We start from the raw sequence: 18,514 nt of genomic DNA, 5'->3' as shown, positions 1-18,514 counted from the left end.
ACGGCATGTCCTAGGTGGACCCACAAACCTTCCGCAACCGTCCGGACCGTGTTGTCTGGACCACGGAAGTCCTCCCACATGGGCATGTATCGGTCCGCAGCGCGGTCCGGATGTATTTTCTCTCTAAAACAGAGACAAATTAAGGTAGGGAAGTTTTGCAGGAGTCCGGACATCTGCATGACCAACAATAAGCTGCCAGGTACCGTCTATGCTCTACATCCGCCCACGATGGCTAGTAGTATGTATATCTGGTGCACGTCGAATAAGTCTGGGAGCACCGCGTCCGCAAGACACCGGCATCACCGACCCGCCGAGTCCCGCAAGACAACGCCCAGCACCGGCCCATGACAAGGAGCACGACGTCGAAATCTGGCAATCCAGCACGCAAGTCCCCCACAAGGCTATCCTGCAAGGACACTGGCATGACCACGTCGCGGCCCCTCGTGACAAAGGGCCGATCCACCGCCTTTCCTGGCCTGACACGGATCCGCTGCGTTGTGGGCACACTGGTGGAAAACCAGACTCCGCGGTAGGCCACCCCGACATATGCACCAGGGTCGAGGCACTTCTTGAACCATAGCGTGTGTGGGGCGACACGGATGGTGAGGTTGAACTCCGGGTAGAGCAGCGCAGGGCGGCGTGTGAGGTCGGTGGTGAGGTTGAGGCCGGAGCCGCAGTCGATTGCGGCATAGTAATAAGGCGGCTGGCCGTCTTGGTAGGCACAGAAAGCAATGACACCTGCGAGGAGCAGGATCGGCAATATCACAGCCCAGAAAAAGCGGCAGAGCAACATTGGCCGGCTCAGCGCTTCCACCGGCTGATCGGAGCGCTGGTCCGGACTCACGCCCATCATGGCGCCCCTAGCTGCTTGTGGATCCATCTCGGGTGAGTTGCTTTAGTTGCTTGGGTTTGGGGTTTGTATTTGTGGAAAAGGTAGATATATAGACGTGTCGGGAGGGAGAGGACGCGCGTGCAACCGGGACCGACCTCCAGTCGATCAAAATTTCCTACCGTGGATGCATGTTTCCTTTTTTTAGTGCATGTTTCCTTGTTGGGCATACAATGCGTGATTTCGTGTGTACGTGTTGGACAGGGACCATATATATCACAGACTCGATTGCTTTCTAAATTATCAGATTTGGATTAGACAGAACCGACAGATCAAGAGATGGCCCACGCGTTATTTTTTAGGAGCCAAATTTCGGGTCGCGACTAGAATTATTTTTTCTAAACTAGTAAATGCGTGCGTACAATGCATCTTTTTTTTGCGGGTGAAAAACTTGTATTACTCAACTCATACTCTCCTTACAATCATCAATAGCTAGCTGTAAAGAAACATCAAGACCAGAACCTAGCCAAGTCATGGTTCTTTCTTCAGTGCGAGCAAATTTAGCTAGACTATTGCTAACCTTATTCTGAGAGCGAGATACATGAGTAATACAAGAATCACAAAGACTCATAAGGTGTCTAATTTCCCTAATAAGAGTGGAGTAAACCGATCTATCCACTTCCTTCGTCCAAATAAGTTTAACAACAACAATAGAGTCCATTTTGATGATAAAGAGCAAACACAAAGAGTAGTCCCGGTCGCCATCATTCCCGCCGACGAGGACTGCCTTGCCCGCGCGGCGGCCCACACGAGCGAGTCCGAGGGACGGCCTAGATGGTCGATGGGGTCCCTGTCGTCGTTGTCCTCATGCATGTAGATGAGGCAGAGTGGAGGGTGGTGGCGCCGGTCGCATGGGAGGCCAAAGGCGCGTGGAAAATCTAGATACGGGCCGGAGGACGGACGCCGGTGGCTTGGGGACACGTATCCTGCGGATCTGAGCGGCCGCCGGCGAACTCGGAGGCGGAGGCGGCGCGACGACGTCCGTGGTGGTGGTGCCAGCAGCGGCGAGGCTCCTTGCGTACTACTACTCATGGCCAGGGAAAAAAAGAACTAAGAGGCGGGGGAGAAAGTGAAAGGAGAGAGGAGGAGGGGTGCGCTGCGGGGAGGCACTGGAGCTCCGATGTAGGGCAGCGTGCACGAGGACGCGGAGGTGGATCGGGTGCTAAGAAGAGAGGAAGGGAATCGGATGACGTGGAGAAAGATGAGGGCGGCCTCAGAGCATCTCTAACAGATCATGTATAACTCCGGCGAACTGCATTTTCTCAGACGTTATGCGAGATGGCCCAAAAAAGGGCCTGCGCAGATCCTGCAAACGAGGCCCGACCCGTAATTTTTCTATAGGCGGCCCATAAACCGACCGGCTTTCCGGTATATATGCGGGCGCGGGGTGATTTTAGGGTTTCTATCCGGCATTCCCCGCATCCATGTCCGCCGCAAAATCCACCCCTTCGGCGAAAATCTCCTCCCCTCCGACACCAATTTTTGGCGCCTCCAGCCACCGGATCTTGGTGGCGATGGCGTCAGCGGGTGCGGGGTGTGGCGGCGGGGGGGGGGGGGGGGTCGTCGGCCGCCAGAGTCACAACGATGACGAGGCCGGCAACTACTCCCTCCGCCCTCCTATGTCGAACAGGCAAAGGGAGGCGGCGTGCACCCGTGGCACGAAGTCCCGCAACTCCGGCTTGCGGGCGTGGGCGACTTTCTGGCTCCTCGGGAGGTTCTTCGACTCATCCCTCCAGCGGCTCCGGCTGGCAGAGACTGGGTGGTGGCAGGCGAGAGAGGCCGCTGCCACCAGAGATGCAGCTGCGACCGCGTGCTTGTCGGAGCTCCAGGAGGAGTACCAACTCAAGTGGATGCTCTCTAGCACCCTGATCTACCACACCCTCCACAACAACGAACCCCCACCACGCGAGCACGGCTCTGATGACCAGGGCGACGACGCGTAGAACAAGTATGAATCGTCTAACAAGTATGAATTATTAGAAGTAGAACCCCGTGTAGTATGAACTAGTTTAATTTCCGTTTGAACTATATTTAGTTAAGCTTGTATGAACTATGTGTGAAACTCCAGTGATGTTATGACACGAACTACTAGTTTTAAAATCAGAGTCGAATTCTGGTGATGTATGTGGAATCTGTTCTGTCTCCCCATCTATTGTCCCATAAATTTCGTTTACGGGAGTCTGTAAACAAATTTTGCGGGTTAGTTGGTTGCAGCATCTGTTAGAGATGCTCTGAAAAGATAAGGTCGAAGGGAACAACGGTGCTAGGGCCAGACGACACGCGTCGCGTGCGCGCGAGACGGCTGGTGCCCAAGCGGGCTGGAATCGCTTGATTCTCGTCGTGTAAACAACATGAATGAGGAAAGAAGAATTAATTCAGCACGGATTAAATCGCTTGATTCTCGCCATTGCATGCACATAATTGACGGGTTTGGTTCTACTTTTTTTTCTTCTTCTTGATGAAGTTTTATTTATGGTTAGTTTACATGCACATGATTGACCGATTTGGTTTATTTTCTTCTTGAAGTTAGTTTTTCATCTGTTTCTGTTTTTGACATAGTCATCCTGACTACATAGATCGGAACACACATGGCGGAAACATATATGTCTCGATGCTGAATGAAATAAATAAATAAATAAATAATCTTTGAGCACTACTTGTTCTGGTTTATACGAGTGCATAGTAAACTATCGTCGCCAAAACATAGGCATTTACATGTCATGGCCACAGTCTTTAATTGTTCTAACGCTTCGTTTGGATGTCTCCATTGGAGAGCTCCGTATTGAATTGGTCTGAATTCCAAATCAGTGAAGAAACTGAAATGGGACGAATACGAATTCACCTGTTTGGTTGTCCAGCGAATTGGCCCTTGAAATGTCTCTGAGATTTCAATACAGAATCTGGTTTGGATGACAAACTTTGGAATTGCATAGCTACATTAACAGGTTATATCTTTTTCTACATCACTAAAAAATGAAATCTGACTATGAATGAATATAGCAATAAAATAATTAAATATTCTAGAAATGCATCAGGAAACACAAATGGTGATACAACGACAATAATATTTTTTAACGATAACATAACACAAAATTTGAAACAATGACTAATAGCACGTACTCTCAAATATGGTCTTGTACATGACATAAATCACAACAATTTAGAAGATAGGTCCAAATGCTTGACATAAACAGTGTGTGACAGTACATACATAGTTCCAAGTTCAACAAGGCAGTACATACATAGTTCCAAGTTCAACATGACATAAAATAGATGGTTCGTAGTTCAACAGCACATAAAAGCATCGATTTTCAAGGCAACATTAGCAGCCATGTCTTCCTCATGGTAATGGGCAGCTCCTTCAGAGCTTGAAACAAGCGATCATTGAGTACCAACTTCCCGTAACATCGAAGCATATCTTCCTCAGCTAAATCAGGTATCAACCTAAGTGCATCAAGTATTTCAGCGGGTGTGGTAACCTTTGGTAGTGGAATGGGCTCAGTTGTCTTGAAAGCATCAACTAAGTCCTTCTTCATATCTCCAAGCATGCAAAGAATAGCATCACCTGTTCGCTGCCTCTTTGGCGCTACTTCTGGAGAGACTTCAATCGGTTCTTCTAATGGCTCTGCAGCAATCTCAGCACATGTCTTCGCACCCTCGCCATTAGCATGATCTTTTGAATATATGATACATATGGACTCCCAGTTCTTGATTACTTTGGTCTTGTAAGACTTTATCTCCTTGCTTTCCTTGTTAGCCTGCACAATAAACACAAACTAGTAAAGCTACTGCCTTGTTATTCTACATATGCAAACTATATACAGAATGTGTACTCATGATGCATGGTTACCTCCACATATTTATCCCAAACATCATCACTATCCATTGATAGCCTATTATTGGTCCAATCCCAGCCGAAACCACTTTGAGAAAGGATCTTGCTAACGACCTCATAGTGATGATCCAAAGTCCTCATCCTTCCACTTATGTTATCCTTTGTGATATCCTTATTGCACTTGTCCTTCACATTCCTTATGGCATGCGTGTACACATGTGGTTTCCATCCATTTTGGGCATGGTCACCCTTGTTGTGATGCTCAACTAAGACTTCAAGCAATGCATCATCCATCTCATCATCCCATGTGCAATAATTCCTCCTCCTTATAGTTACTTCTTCGGCCATGGTTCTACAAGGAAATAAAAATTGTGCATAATAGAAAAAACAAATACAATATTAAGTTTGAGAAACAACATGAAACATAATGTCATTCATTAGTTGCCTGAAGATGATGCATATACAAAATACCACATGCTTCATCACATTAGCCGCAACTAGCTATACAAAAGAATACCACCGCAGCTAGCTATACAAAAGAAGAGCACTGCAGCTAGCTATACAAAAGAAGACCGCCGCAACTAGCTATACAAAAGAAGACCACCGCCGCAGCTACATATCATACTCTCATCCTATTCCATCTCTTGTTCTCCTTGCGCCACAAGGTACTCGGCAAACATATCATCCGCTAGTTGTTGCCTAAAGTTAGACCATTCAGTAGTGACTTGCACACTTCTAATAAAGTTGTCATCATCTGGATCATCAATTGGCGCATTTGCTAATTCATTATCCACTTCAGGCAATAACAAATCATCCATGACATGCTGCCTATCCCTTGCAAAGTTGTGCAACACACAGCAAGCACTAATAATTCGAATCTGCAATGATATTTTAGTTCATAGTAAGCAATTGTCATCTCACATACTGATGTTATTTAACAACATATTTTCTTTTTGTACCTGATCCTTTATGTCAAAGAAGGTTTGGGAACGCAAGATAGCCCATTTTTTCTTGAACAAGCCAAATGTTCGCTCCACTACATTCCTAGCACGAGAATGGCGCAAGTTATATAACTCTTTAGCTGTTTGAGGCTGTTGTGCACTTGCAGCCCATTCTTTTAGATGATACCGAGTGGACCTGAATGGAGCTAGAAATCCTTCTCCATTGGTATAACCAGCATCAACTAAATAATATTTCCCTATATCAATAAGTTAGTTAGCTAACAATCAAGTCAAAGAAACTACATACCAAGAGTAAGAGTCGTACCCTTAGGCACAACAAAAGCATCTTGGCGGTTCGCCCTCATTGCATCACGCAAAACTCTCGAATCTGAAACTGAACCCTCCCAGCCAGGTAACTGTTGGGGAACGTAGCAGAAATTCAACATTTTCCTACGTGTCACCAAGATCTATCTATGGAGAAACCAGCAACGAGGGGAAGGAGAGTGCATCTACATACCCTTGTAGATCGCTAAGCGGAAGCGTTCAAGTGAACGGGGTTGATGGAGTCGTACTCATCGTGATTCAAATCACCGATGATCCTAGTGCCGAACGGACGGCACCTCCGCGTTCAACACACGTACAGCCCGGTGACGTCTCCCACGCCTTGATCCAGCAAGGAGAGAGGGAGAGATTGAGGAAGACTCCATCCGGCAGCAGCACAACGGCGTGGTGGTGATGGAGGAGCGTGGCAATCCTGCAGGGCTTCGCCAAGCACCACGGGAGAGGAGAAGAACTTGGGAGAGAGGGAGGGGCTGCACCAAAGGCAAAAGGTGTGTCTTGAGAGGCCCTCCCTCCCCACTATATATAGGGATCCCAAAGGGGGGGTGCGCCAGCCCTAGGAGATCCAATCTCCTAGGGGGCGGCGGCCAAGGGAGGAGTCCTTCCCCCCCAAGGCACCTAGGAGGTGCCTTCCCCTTCTGGGACTCTTCCTTTAGGGTTTCCCCAGGCGCATGGGCCTCTTGGGGCTGGTGCCCTTGGCCCATGTAGGCCAAGGCGCACCCCCTACAGCCCATGTGGCCCCCCGGGGCAGGTGGCCCCACCCGGTGGGCCCCCGAGACCCTTCCGGTGGTCCCGGTACAATACCGATGACCCCGAAACTTGTCCCGATGGCCGAAACAGGACTTCCTATATATAAATCTTTACCTCCGGACCATTCCGGAACTCCTCGTGACGTCCGGGATCTCATCCGGGACTCCGAACAACATTCGGTAACCACATACAAGATTCCTTTATAACCCTAGCGTCATCGAACCTTAAGTGTGTAGACCCTACGGGTTCGGGAGACATGCAGACATGACCGAGACGTTCTCCGGTCAATAACCAATAGCAGGATCTGGATACCCATGTTGGCTCCCACATGTTCCACGATGATCTCATCGGATGAACCACGATGTCAAGGACTTAATCAATCCCGTATGCAATTCCCTTTGTCTATCGGTACGATACTTGCCCGAGATTCGATCGTCGGTATCCCGATACCTTGTTCAATCTCGTTACCGGCAAGTCTCTTTACTCGTTCCGTAACACATCATCCCGTGATCAACTCCTTGATCACATTGTGCACATTATGATGATGTCCTACCGAGTGGGCCCAGAGATACCTCTCCGTCACACGGAGTGACAAATCCCAGTCTCGATTCGTGCCAACCCAACAGACACTTTCGGAGATGCCTGTAGTGTACCTTTATAGCCACCCAGTTACGTTGTGACGTTTGGCACACCCAAAGCACTCCTACGGTATCCGGGAGCTGCACAATCTCATGGTCTAAGGAAATGATACTTGACATTAGAAAAGCTTTAGCATACGAACTACATGATCTAGTGCTATGCTTAGGATTGGGTCTTGTCCATCACATCATTCTCCTAATGATGTGATCCCGTTATCAACGACATCCAATGTCCATGGTCAGGAAACCGTAACCATCTATTGATCAACGAGCTAGTCAACTAGAGGCTTACTAGGGACATGGTGTTGTCTATGTATCCACACATGTATCTGAGTTTCCTATCAATACAATTCTAGCATGGATAATAAACGATTATCATGAACAAGGAAATATAATAATAATCAATTTATTATTGCCTCTAGGGCATATTTCCAACAGTAACACATAAAAAAACTTCATGTTCCAATCAACAACACCTAGCATGTTAGTGCTAATGGCTTGCTTTCTGTTCCTATACCTTCCTTGGTCAGCCACATCAACAAGCACGTCAATATGACAACCATCTAGTGCTCCAAGTGCATTACCAAACCACTTCCATTTGTAATCATCGGGAGCTTGAGCGGTAGAGGAAGGTAGCTTAATGAACTCCCCATGTAGAGAGAGTAGGGCGTTTAGGACAGCAGAGAAGTGTGTGCTGATGGTCCATAAAGAACGCTTGTAGGTGCCATGCAACATCCTCATCTTAATACTATGACCAACTACAAGCAAAAACATTGCAACTTTCTCTTCCACGGTCACATATACACTATCACGAAGGCCACATCTCTCCCGTAACATGGTGCAAAGGTCATGAAAGTTTCGTTTAGTTAGGCGCAATTGATCATAGCATGCCACTGCAGATCCATCATACATGCATTTAAGCAAATATTTCCTATTCCTAATCTTGTCCTCATCATCATTAAAAGTTCCTAGGTCCCTTGGTCACCTATTCCGTTGTGTAGTAACAAAGGCTAAAGCAAGAGCACATGTTTCAACAAACAATTTAGTCAGAACAATTCTTTTCCGCTTCCGTCTTTTATTTTCTTCATTTATCCACTCAACCAATTCCAATTGATCCGACATTGAGCTGTACAATTTGATTATCTAGGTTGTAAAACATTGCAGCAAGACATCACATGCACAAATGCATAGAAAACATAGGGGATTTCTACCATATACCTTCACTTGGCCTGCAGATTGACGCACACTTCACAGATCTGCACAATATATAAACAAAAAAATTAGTTAAAACAGAGAAGAGAAAGGGAATGAACCAAGTTACATGTACAAGACTGGACAAAGTAAATCCTGCTGCTGCCTGAGTGACTGTGTCCAGAGGGAGAAGGTAGAGCACGAGGCTGACTGGCGAGAGGGAGAAGGAAGAGCACCAGGCGGATTGGCCAGAGGAGACCTGCGCCTCCGTGACCGAAGCCCTAGTGCTGGCTGTCGTGGTTCTGTTGTGCCCGCTGTGGTGCTGGTGGTTGGGGACGTGCATAACGGGAGGAGGGAACCAGAAAGAGGTGGACTGGAGAACCGCCGCCTCCGCCGCCGCGGTCCTGCTGTGGCCGTCGCCGAGGTCCTCGTGGTGGCCCCCAAGATGCGGACGGGGATGGGAACGAGATGAAGGAGCGGGGAAGGAGATGGGAAGAGGAGGAGGGAGTGGGGCCGAATTGGACCTCGGTGCGGCCGCGGAGATCCGTGGGACTCGCCGCCGAGCTCCCTGGTGGTGGCGGCCGAGCTCCCTGGTGGTCGCCGCTGTTCCTCCCCTTCGTTTCTTTTTGCCTGAGGAGGGAGGGGATAAGGCAGCGAGGGGGTATGTTTTACAGGAAAGGCCAATTCGGACCAAATCGGAGCACCAAGGCTCCGTATCATGGAACGACGGTTTGGTGGGAGGGAATACAACGCTGAATTTGGTCTCGTTTCCAAGCGACAATTCAGACGGCATCCAAACAGCTGAATTGCAATTTGGAGAATACCAATTCCATTTCAGGCATCTCAATTGGGACATCCAAACGTAGTGTAAATAAAATCACAATTTTATAAAAATATTTGTAAAGAGTATAAAATTTTCATGAATTCAAAAATATTCATGATTTAAAAACGTTCAGAAATTTGTAAAATTGGTCATGATTTTAAATACGTGAGTTTAAAAAATATTCATGATTTTTTTAAATTGTTCACGATTTCATGAAAATATTCCCAAATTTGAAAATATGTTCGCAAAAAAAGGAATGAAAAAGTAAATAGTACATAAAAGAAAGACGAAAAAGAAAAGAAAAGAAAACAGAGAAACAGAAGAAAAAAAGGAAAACCGGTTCAGGGAAGGTTCTAAAGCCTTTACCAAAACCGGTGAGGAAGAAATCTAAAAATGCGCCGGCCAGGATCGAAAGTAGGAGGGGTAGTCGCTACGCGCCAAATAAGAAACCCCCACGCAATAGCGGCTAGAAAAATATGTTTTAGGGGAATCCCCCAACTTGGGCCGGCCCAGACGGTAGCGGGTGGAAAATACGTTTGGAAATCCCTCACCTGGGCCGCACATGCATTGTGAAAGAGAGTGATAGTGTATATCGGTGATGCAGTAAAATGTGGTCATGGTCATTAAAAAATATAAAGAAAAAAGTATTACAACGCACGGGCCCATTTGCTAGTTAAAGCTAATAACTGAATATGGACTTGGTAATAACCGGAGAAACGAAGACCTTACATCTAACCCGGCTATTGTTGGGCTATCAAAAAATAAGAGAGGAAAATAAAGAACAACCGCCATCATGGATTGAAGAATTTGTTTTGCATATTTTCGCAGACTGATAATGAGTGATGCATCGCTGTTTTTTCATATATAGTACAATCGAAAATCGAAGTGACTCATATACATACATGAACGTACACTCACCTCTATGAACGTATGCATATATACCCTGTCCTTATGAGCATCTCTAAAAGACTGAGCCGGCATAATATTTTGGGATTTTACAAAGTCATCACCGGGGCTTGCAGTCGACGGAATGCTTCCTCCCACTGGCCGAATATCATCGGAAACCTCAAATAAATCTAAAAATAATGCAAGCACCAATGTCAAGTCTAAGATTTAAACCCTGGTTGACTGGGGATTTTATTGTCCTTCTAACCATCCATCCACATATGCTTTCAGTTGTATCCAAAGCCTTTGCTCAGAAATTAAATTGATCAGAAATTAGATTAAGAGTCTGAAAAAGTGAAAAGTGTTGAGATTTGTGGGTGAGCACTGATGACTCAGCAGTAGTAGTAGGAGTGAGACGATACAACTCGCAACTGCTTGCTTGGATGCTCTGCTCTGCCTCAGCGCTCTCCCCAACTCTCCTCCCCTCCCCTCCCCTCCACCGCCGGTCCGCCGCCGCGACAGCTCGCCGTGGCCTCCGACTCCAAGACGGACTGCCGATCTCCTCTGCTCGGGCCTAAGGGACTGGGATTGGAAACTGGGACAAGTGCCGGTACTGATTGACACCGAGCAGAGCGCATCGCCATCGCCATTGCCGGCGGCGACGGGATGAAGATCCTGGTGGCGGTGAAGCGGGTGGTAGACTACGCGGTGAAGGTGCGGGTCCGGCCGGACCGGACGGGCGTCGACACGGCCAGCGTCAAGATGTCCATGAACCCCTTCTGCGAGATCGCCGTGGAGGAGGCGCTGCGGCTCCGCGAGGCCGGCGCCGCCTCCGAGGTCGTCGCCGCCACCGTCGGCCCCGCGCAGGCCGCCGACACGCTCCGCACCGCGCTCGCCATGGGCGCCGACCGCGCCGTCCACGTCCTCCACGACCCCGACCCCGCCCGCCCGCTCCTCCCGCTCGCCGTCGCCAAGATCCTCCGCGCCCTCGCGCTCCAGGAGACCCCCGGCCTCCTCATCCTCGGCAAGCAGGTCCCTAGTCCCCGTCCTCGATTTCACCTTGATTCAGTCAGTTTTGCCTGCGCTTTCATGCCCCTGAACTCTGAACTGTTAGCTGGAACAAAGTTCAGAACTGAGACCAAATCTTATGGACAGCACATGCCCAACATCATCACATCCACTGCTTATGTAACACCTGAATCCTTAGTTTCACTGCTTGAAGTCAACCGATAATTTCGTCGAAAACAGAGCTGAACAGAAACCAGCTCAATTACCAGCTTCTTGTTGATCTACTCAGGTAGTGTAGCTGTAAAATATAGGATGAAAGTGCTCTTCCTGCTGAATTAGTTGCTTACTTTGTTTTGGTGATGGCCTGAAGAGCATGGGTGTCTGCGTTTGTTTTCTTCCTGCTGACTTAGTTGCTCACTTTGCTTAACATAGTTGTGTTTGCTTAGACTGTTTGCAAGTTCTCTTTTGTAATAACTCGTCACTAAGAAATAATTACAGAAGCTTCACTGCTAAGTTTTGTCATGAAGAATGAGAACAAAGGGGAGACGGCAAGAAATGTGTGAAGAAAGTTTAGATTTGGAGTATGTCTTTTCATAATCATAACTTCTACTTCCATCTGTAATTACAGGCAATTGATGATGATTGCAACCAAACAGGACAAATGCTAGCTGCATTGCTCAACTGGCCGCAGGGAACCTTTGCCTCAAAGGTTTGTTTTTGTTTGTTCTTGTTAGATGTCAGTAATGTCAGGTTTTTATCATTGCACACGGCTATTTGAGTTCCACTAGATCATTTTGGTCGTTCGAATAACCACTGAGACTGATGCATCTTTTATTGCAATCTGAATAACTGATGGGTACTAGTATGGATCTTAATTGCATTTAGATTCTGGAAATAACTATTTTTGTAACTGGTGTTGTACTAATTTGAAACATATGTTTGATTATGCTCACGCAGAATCTCAGCCAACACACATGTTGGGACTGAACCCTGCAAAAGACCACCACATGACACGTTACGACCAAACTGTCACAGCCCGTGCCCTACCCTGTTTACTTTGCAATGGATTTTCTCCACCTTGAAGCGAGATATTTCCTGGAGGAAGGAACTTCGTTTCTTCGACTAATGGTTCTGATTGCTGAAAGATCTCTCGCCTTGCACTTCAAGGCTTCAACTACTAAGCTGCAGTCACTCTCCAAGACCACTGTGGCATTATATATCACTGCCTTATGAGCCCATTCTAGGCATTCCAGAGCTTTGGCTTCCTCTGCGCTAGAACAGAGTTTCCCATGCCACGACAATGACATACCCATTCATTTCCTGCAGCACCACACCCCATGCTGTTTGTTTTGTATTGCCAAGGGAACTGGCATCAACATTCAGTTTTAGCTAGCCCTCGTCTGGACGTTTTCAGGGATTTAATTGTCAGCCAGAAGTTTGCAAGACTCCTTCTGAGTATGGTACTCAGTAGGTTCTTCTCCCCTCCTTTATATCTTGGTGTGCCTGTGTAGCTCATGAGGAAGTTAGTCGAGGCAACTGCTAGTGCATCCCCTTTAGCGAAAAACATCATTTTGCAGGGGCCAAGCATGCTGCCAAAGGAAGAGATTCACTCGCATATCACCTGGGACGCTGTCCAACAGCACAAGGAACCATTCATGGCGTGAGTACACAGCTGCTCTTCTGGTGGAAGCTCAAACCTGAGAGTAGGAGCCTTTGTTTATGTCATCACTGCATGGAAGCAACTCTTGTATAAGTTGGAAGCACATTTCTAGGTCTTCTGCTTCGGTTCTGTTACACAGCCAAAGTATTTGTAGTTAATCTCCAGGCAAAATTTTGGACCAGGTTCCAAAGGCTTCTATCACTCACAAGTTGAGCACTAGAAGTAACTATTTTCAGTGAGGAAAGAACTTGCTGTTGTCACAGACTCACAGTTTTTCAAATTCTTATTTGACCCCACTTCCCTAGAAGCATTTAATTTCATTTCGTGGGCCAACATTTTGTTTCATCTTTGTGGGCCAAATAAAGTGAAGCAACAAAGGATGCAAACATAAGGAAATTGTTCCTCAAAATAGCCAAAAAGAAAATTGATTCTTGAACATCTCTTTTACTGTGCTGTGCTTATATATTTGTTGTCAGATTTCTACGCCAATGGTTCTCAAGGTTCTGCTTAACAGAAAATTGTAGTCAATGGTGTTTTTTTCTTTCAGGTGATAATTGACAAGGATAAGCAAAAAGCTACTGTTGAGCGAGAGGTCGATGGTGGAACTGAGACAATCTGCTTGGATTTACCAGCAGTGATCACGTATGCTCTGTAACACGTCCGTGTTTCTTATTTTCAGTAGACTGCTCATTGGTCATAGAAGCACAGTAGTACTCAAATCTTTTTTTCATAGCTGAAATGTTCAGTTCTTATGCTCATAACTAGCGCTGGCAAGCTATGGTTTGGCTCCCATTTCTGTGACTTCATCTGAGCTATACATGCCATGGTTTCTGTCTTGCAGGACTGATCTGAGACTGAACCAGCCCCGGTACGCGACGCTGCCCAACATAATGAAGGCAAAGTCGAAGGTGATCAAGAAAGTCACCCCCGCAGACCTGAACGTCGATGTCAGGTCAGACATGGAGGTGCTCCGGGTGGACGAGCCGCCAAAGAGGAAAGCCGGGGTGATCCTCTCGTCGGTCGACGAGCTCCTTGACAAACTGAAAAACGAAGCCCGCGTCCTGTAACTGTTCACACATGTACATTCAAATAAATCGCGACCCCAGATGCTCCTACCATTTGCAGATGAAAATAAGGAGATGCTAATCCATTGTGTCCAGCGGTTGTTTTTAATAAAATGCATGACTTATGGAGTGTTTCTGAATTTGGGTGGAAACTTCTTTTTTTGAGACAAATTTGGGTGGAAACTGAACTGGTTATGTGTTGCTGGGCCTTAACCAGATCTGTGCTTGTGTTTAGCTGGGCCGCAAACGGGCTTGTAGATGGGCCGTCATGCGACCAACATGCCTGAATTGCCGCAAATTCAACCAGCTTAACTTTATGGACTATTGTCTAAAAAAAGCTTAACTTATGGACTGTTTCTTATAAAAAGAAAAGTTTAACTTACTGGAGTACTCGGAAATCAGATAATGCCCCTATGCCCCCCTAAAAAATTTAGACATCCCCATACACCAAACATTTGGAGCCATCTCGAAAGCTATTCGTAAATGTACCTTGCAAAACCCCCACGCCCAACTGCCGCGTGGAAAGATGGTCTCCGGCGCTTGTCGCTAGGTCGCCGCCGAAGACTTAGTAGATCGCAATCGAAACTTTCTCTTCAACCGTGCGAAGAACCACCACCAAACACACGGGGTGAATTATGAAGCGGGCATGTGCAGTGAGCCAACAAGGCGAGGCCATGCGGCGATGGAGGAGGAGGCGTGACCGAGAGCGACAAGCCGACACACAAGGTGCGAGGTTTTTGCTCCTAAAGGGTAAGGCACAACTGTCCTTCACTTCACGCGCGCTCTAATGTGTGCCTCGCACATTAAAGCCGTGTGCCGAACCACACACCCTCCGGTGATTTACATATAATTTTGCGCAAAAAAATGTGTGTCATGGTTAGTATGGTCTTCATGGATGTGTATTTGGTATGCAGTTAATGTGAGAAAAGAACCTCTGAAAAAGAGGAGCACAAGTGTATTTGGGTTGGGGTTGGGGAGAAGTATCCCGTGGATCTCGCCAAGTCCCCATTCCCCTCCCCTCCCCTCTCCTCCAGTGAGTCCTCTCTGCTCTCGCCTAGTCGCCTCCCCGTCTCCCTCCCCACCCCTCTCACCCAACCCTAGCGAGCAGATCGCCGATGGATCAGGGCTGGGCGAGCTGGTTCGGCGCCGGCGTCACCTCCGCCTTCTTCGCCTCGCTCGAGCGCTGCTCCTGCATCAACCTCTCCACCGACGACGACGACGACGAGGAAGAGGCCAACGACCGCCCCCTCATGCTCGCCGCCCCCTCCGACCAGCCCCAGCTCGACGCCGCCCCCGCCCCCGCCGTCGCCGCCGGCAAGGAGGAGGAGCAGGAGCAGGGGCCTCCCCTCCCGCCCGTGTGACCCGCTCCCTCCTCCCATCCATCGCTTGCGTACGGCTTACTCCTCCCCCCGTCCGCGTCCTCTGCTCTAGATCTGATGATGAACTGCTGCTCGTCGCTCGTGGCCGACTAATAAATCTCGCCGATTTTGTTGCTGGCCTGCCATGTTTAAATTAATTGAATTAGTAGTATGCCTATCTGTGTGTGTGTGTGTGTGTGTATGCCATGCCATGGATTCCTGTTGTTGTGTTCATGTGAATATCATCATGCCGTCGTGTGGTAATTTCTTCCGTAGCGGATCGATGTGTCAGATGGATCATGGATCAATCTCTATATATCTGTTGTTGAATTGCTGCCCTGTGAATGAATGGTTCTACGCTCCGCGATGAACGGATCGATTTGCGGCATACGGCATGTCGACCTGTTCATGTAATGAGTTGTTGCTTGCCACAGCATATAATAGATCCCTGACGAGTGGAAATGGCCGATGCAATGCTTGCAAATGGTTTCTTTGATATTTTTCTCACAAGTCTTGATGCCTCGTCTTGGATTGTGGTATGTTAAATGGATGGATTGTGTCAGTTAGTGTATTGTTGTATGCCATCAGTTCTGTGGCTGTGTGACTGTCGAGATGGACCTGATGGCTTTCGTGATTGGGCTAAGCTTGTTCATATGAGCAATTGGTAGGGTTTTGCTCTTAGACTGCTGATGAAGATGCCAAAGATCCGTTCGACCGTGCTTGCCTCATGTGTTTATGTGGATATTATGCTTGTCCTGTAACTTGTAGCGGATTGCTATATGTCGTGTGAAATTGCCGTTTGTTAATTGATGTCCTGTGATTCTACGTCGTGCAGTGATCAGAGTGATCAGATTGGGGTGCAGCGTGGCTTTGTCTACCTGCTATGTGTTCCTGATGACATTGTGCGGCTCTTAGGAGGAATCAAGGGTTGGTTGCTGGTTGCCACTAACCCTAATGCTAGCATATTTCGCAGCAATCGAACTGCAATTGTGGGGACTCTAAACATGTTTTCACTCGGATTTGTAGTGTTTGTAATCACACTACCATTGTTGGAAATTAGACACCTGTGCCTCCTGTAGTTGGAAAAAACACGTTCCTGCTAAGTTGTGCATGAAGCCGCCTTAAGTATGAGTACAAGTATTTGCTAAAATGGCGCAATCTTGTACTCCCAAGAGGTAGACGGCGAGATTTCGTAATTGATTACCCCGGTCACTATCTGCGGAGTAAATCTCATGACATTATCTGCTTGCTCTTGTACGCTCTGGTGATTACACGCCAGGAAGACAATGTGTGCCGGTACTGGTGCAATTTTGATTTCCTTTGAAGTTGGCTAGATCTGCATGCACATCACAGGCTCAGATATCTACCTGCCGTTGTTGTTAGGGTGCTATTATGCCTAATAAGCCGTGCCGAGTACAACCAAATCATTTCCATGGTGTCTGAAATACGTATAAGAGGAGCGGCATCCTAACTCTTTTTAGTGGACAGTGGTATTGTAACCAGGAAGAAATTCAGAAGCACTACCATGACATCAGTGCTCCTATAACTATACGAGGGGCATCAACTGTCAATTTAGTCCTAATTTTTCAAGATCACATATTTGGGTCCTTGTAAGGAATTGTTTGGATTTGTTCTAGATCGGTGATGAAGATAGTACTCCCTCCGTCCGGAATTACTCGTCGGAGAAATAGATAAAAGTGGATGTATCTAAAACTAAAATACATCTAGATACATCTATTCCTCCGACAAGTATTTCCGGACGGAGGGAGTACTAACTAAATAGCTGTTCAGTACTGCTGCAAATGATTTGTCCGGCTCTCTGTTACCATTGCCGAAAAAAGCTTTCGCCCCGCTTTAAATATAAAGCAAAGATCATCTCTGTTACCATTGTGGTTCAACTGCACGATATGGTTGTGTGCTTTCTGCAATCGACATATTAGTGTGCTCTCATATGTGCTCTTGCTGTTACTGCTACCATGGCCATCACACAGTAACCCACAGAAGATCGTATCACAAGGTCAACCCTATGGAAAAATGGAAGCTACCGTCTGAAGGCAGGTTTAAACTAAATGTGGACGGCGCTTACTCTGAGTCTGAAGGCAATGGTGGTGCGAGCATGGTGCTTAGGGATAGCACGAGGCATATCGCGCTCTCATCTTGCCTCCAGTTGTTCACCTTCATTCTGGAAACCGATAGTTCTGTTGTTGCAGCTATGATTTTCTAGGAGTTATTTACCGAAAACCACCACATTATTAGTAATATCCAGCCTCTGCATAACGAAGATGCACACAATCAAACACCAAAAGTTTGACAAAAAGAAAAGGAAACAACCGACACATTGACAACAGTAGAGAACTATAGACCGACACTATACCTATGTCGAGAGGGGTGGTGGACCGACCCAGAGATTATGTTGTCATCCATGTTGGGTAAAAATCTTCGTAGCCACCTGCTCCAACTAAACTAGAATGTTCTAATCAAGCTTATCACGGCTAAATCGTTGATTACTATAAGGGTTGACCGTGCTTTGCTGTATCGTTGGTGTTGTTGGGATTCCATAATTTTTGTTTGTTGTTCGGTTTGGCGCATTGAAAAGATTGCTGTTACTGCTACCATAGTCATCACACAGGAACCCACAGAAGATCGTATCACAAGGTTGCCCCTATGGAACAATGGAAGCCACCATCTGAAGGCAGGTTTAAACTGAATGTGGACGGCACTTACTTTGAGTCTCAGGGCAATGGTGGTGCGAGCATGGTGCTTAGGGATAGCACGACGAGCTCTTGTCTTGCCTCCATCTGCTCACCTGCGTGACTGCCTTGGAAGCCGAAATGGAAGCATGCTAGAGGGAATCACACTACCCTTCATTCTGGAAACCGATAGTTCTGTTGTTGCAACTATGATTGTGTAGCCGTAAGTAAATAGGTCTCTTGTGGCTACCATAGCACAAGAGGTGCAGAACATGCTAGTGGGAGGATGTTCAAGGTCGTAGCTATCAGGCATGAGCAGAATGTAGTTAGCCATGAGCCGACGAAAATGGGACGCAATTGGCCCTAGAACGGTAGTGTGGTTAAGGCTTGAAGGATATTGTAAAGTTATGCGTTGCGGATCAAACTGGTCTAGTTTAATACTT

General features: G+C 47.2%; 2 protein-coding genes across 2 annotated transcripts; both read left to right on the top strand.

Moving 5' to 3' along the window:
* The first annotated feature begins 10,717 nt into the window (after positions 1–10,717).
* Positions 10,718–14,163, top strand: LOC123129123 (electron transfer flavoprotein subunit beta, mitochondrial). The gene is made up of 4 exons (XM_044549299.1): positions 10,718–11,323; positions 11,928–12,008; positions 13,507–13,601; positions 13,801–14,163. The coding sequence occupies exons 1-4, from the start codon at positions 10,958–10,960 to the stop codon at positions 14,024–14,026; spliced, it is 768 nt and encodes a 255-aa protein (XP_044405234.1). The 5' UTR covers positions 10,718–10,957; the 3' UTR covers positions 14,027–14,163.
* Positions 14,164–14,996: 833 nt separating this feature from the next.
* On the top strand, positions 14,997–15,711 carry LOC123131433 (uncharacterized). The gene has a single exon (XM_044551113.1). It carries the CDS (start codon positions 15,139–15,141, stop codon positions 15,382–15,384), a length of 246 nt encoding a protein of 81 aa, XP_044407048.1. The 5' UTR covers positions 14,997–15,138; the 3' UTR covers positions 15,385–15,711.
* Positions 15,712–18,514: the final 2,803 nt, after the last annotated feature.

This window comes from Triticum aestivum, chromosome 6A (assembly GCF_018294505.1).
Source record: "Triticum aestivum cultivar Chinese Spring chromosome 6A, IWGSC CS RefSeq v2.1, whole genome shotgun sequence".
Classification (NCBI taxonomy): Eukaryota; Viridiplantae; Streptophyta; class Magnoliopsida; order Poales; family Poaceae; genus Triticum; species Triticum aestivum.
This window is presented reverse-complemented; position numbering and strand designations above follow the sequence as displayed.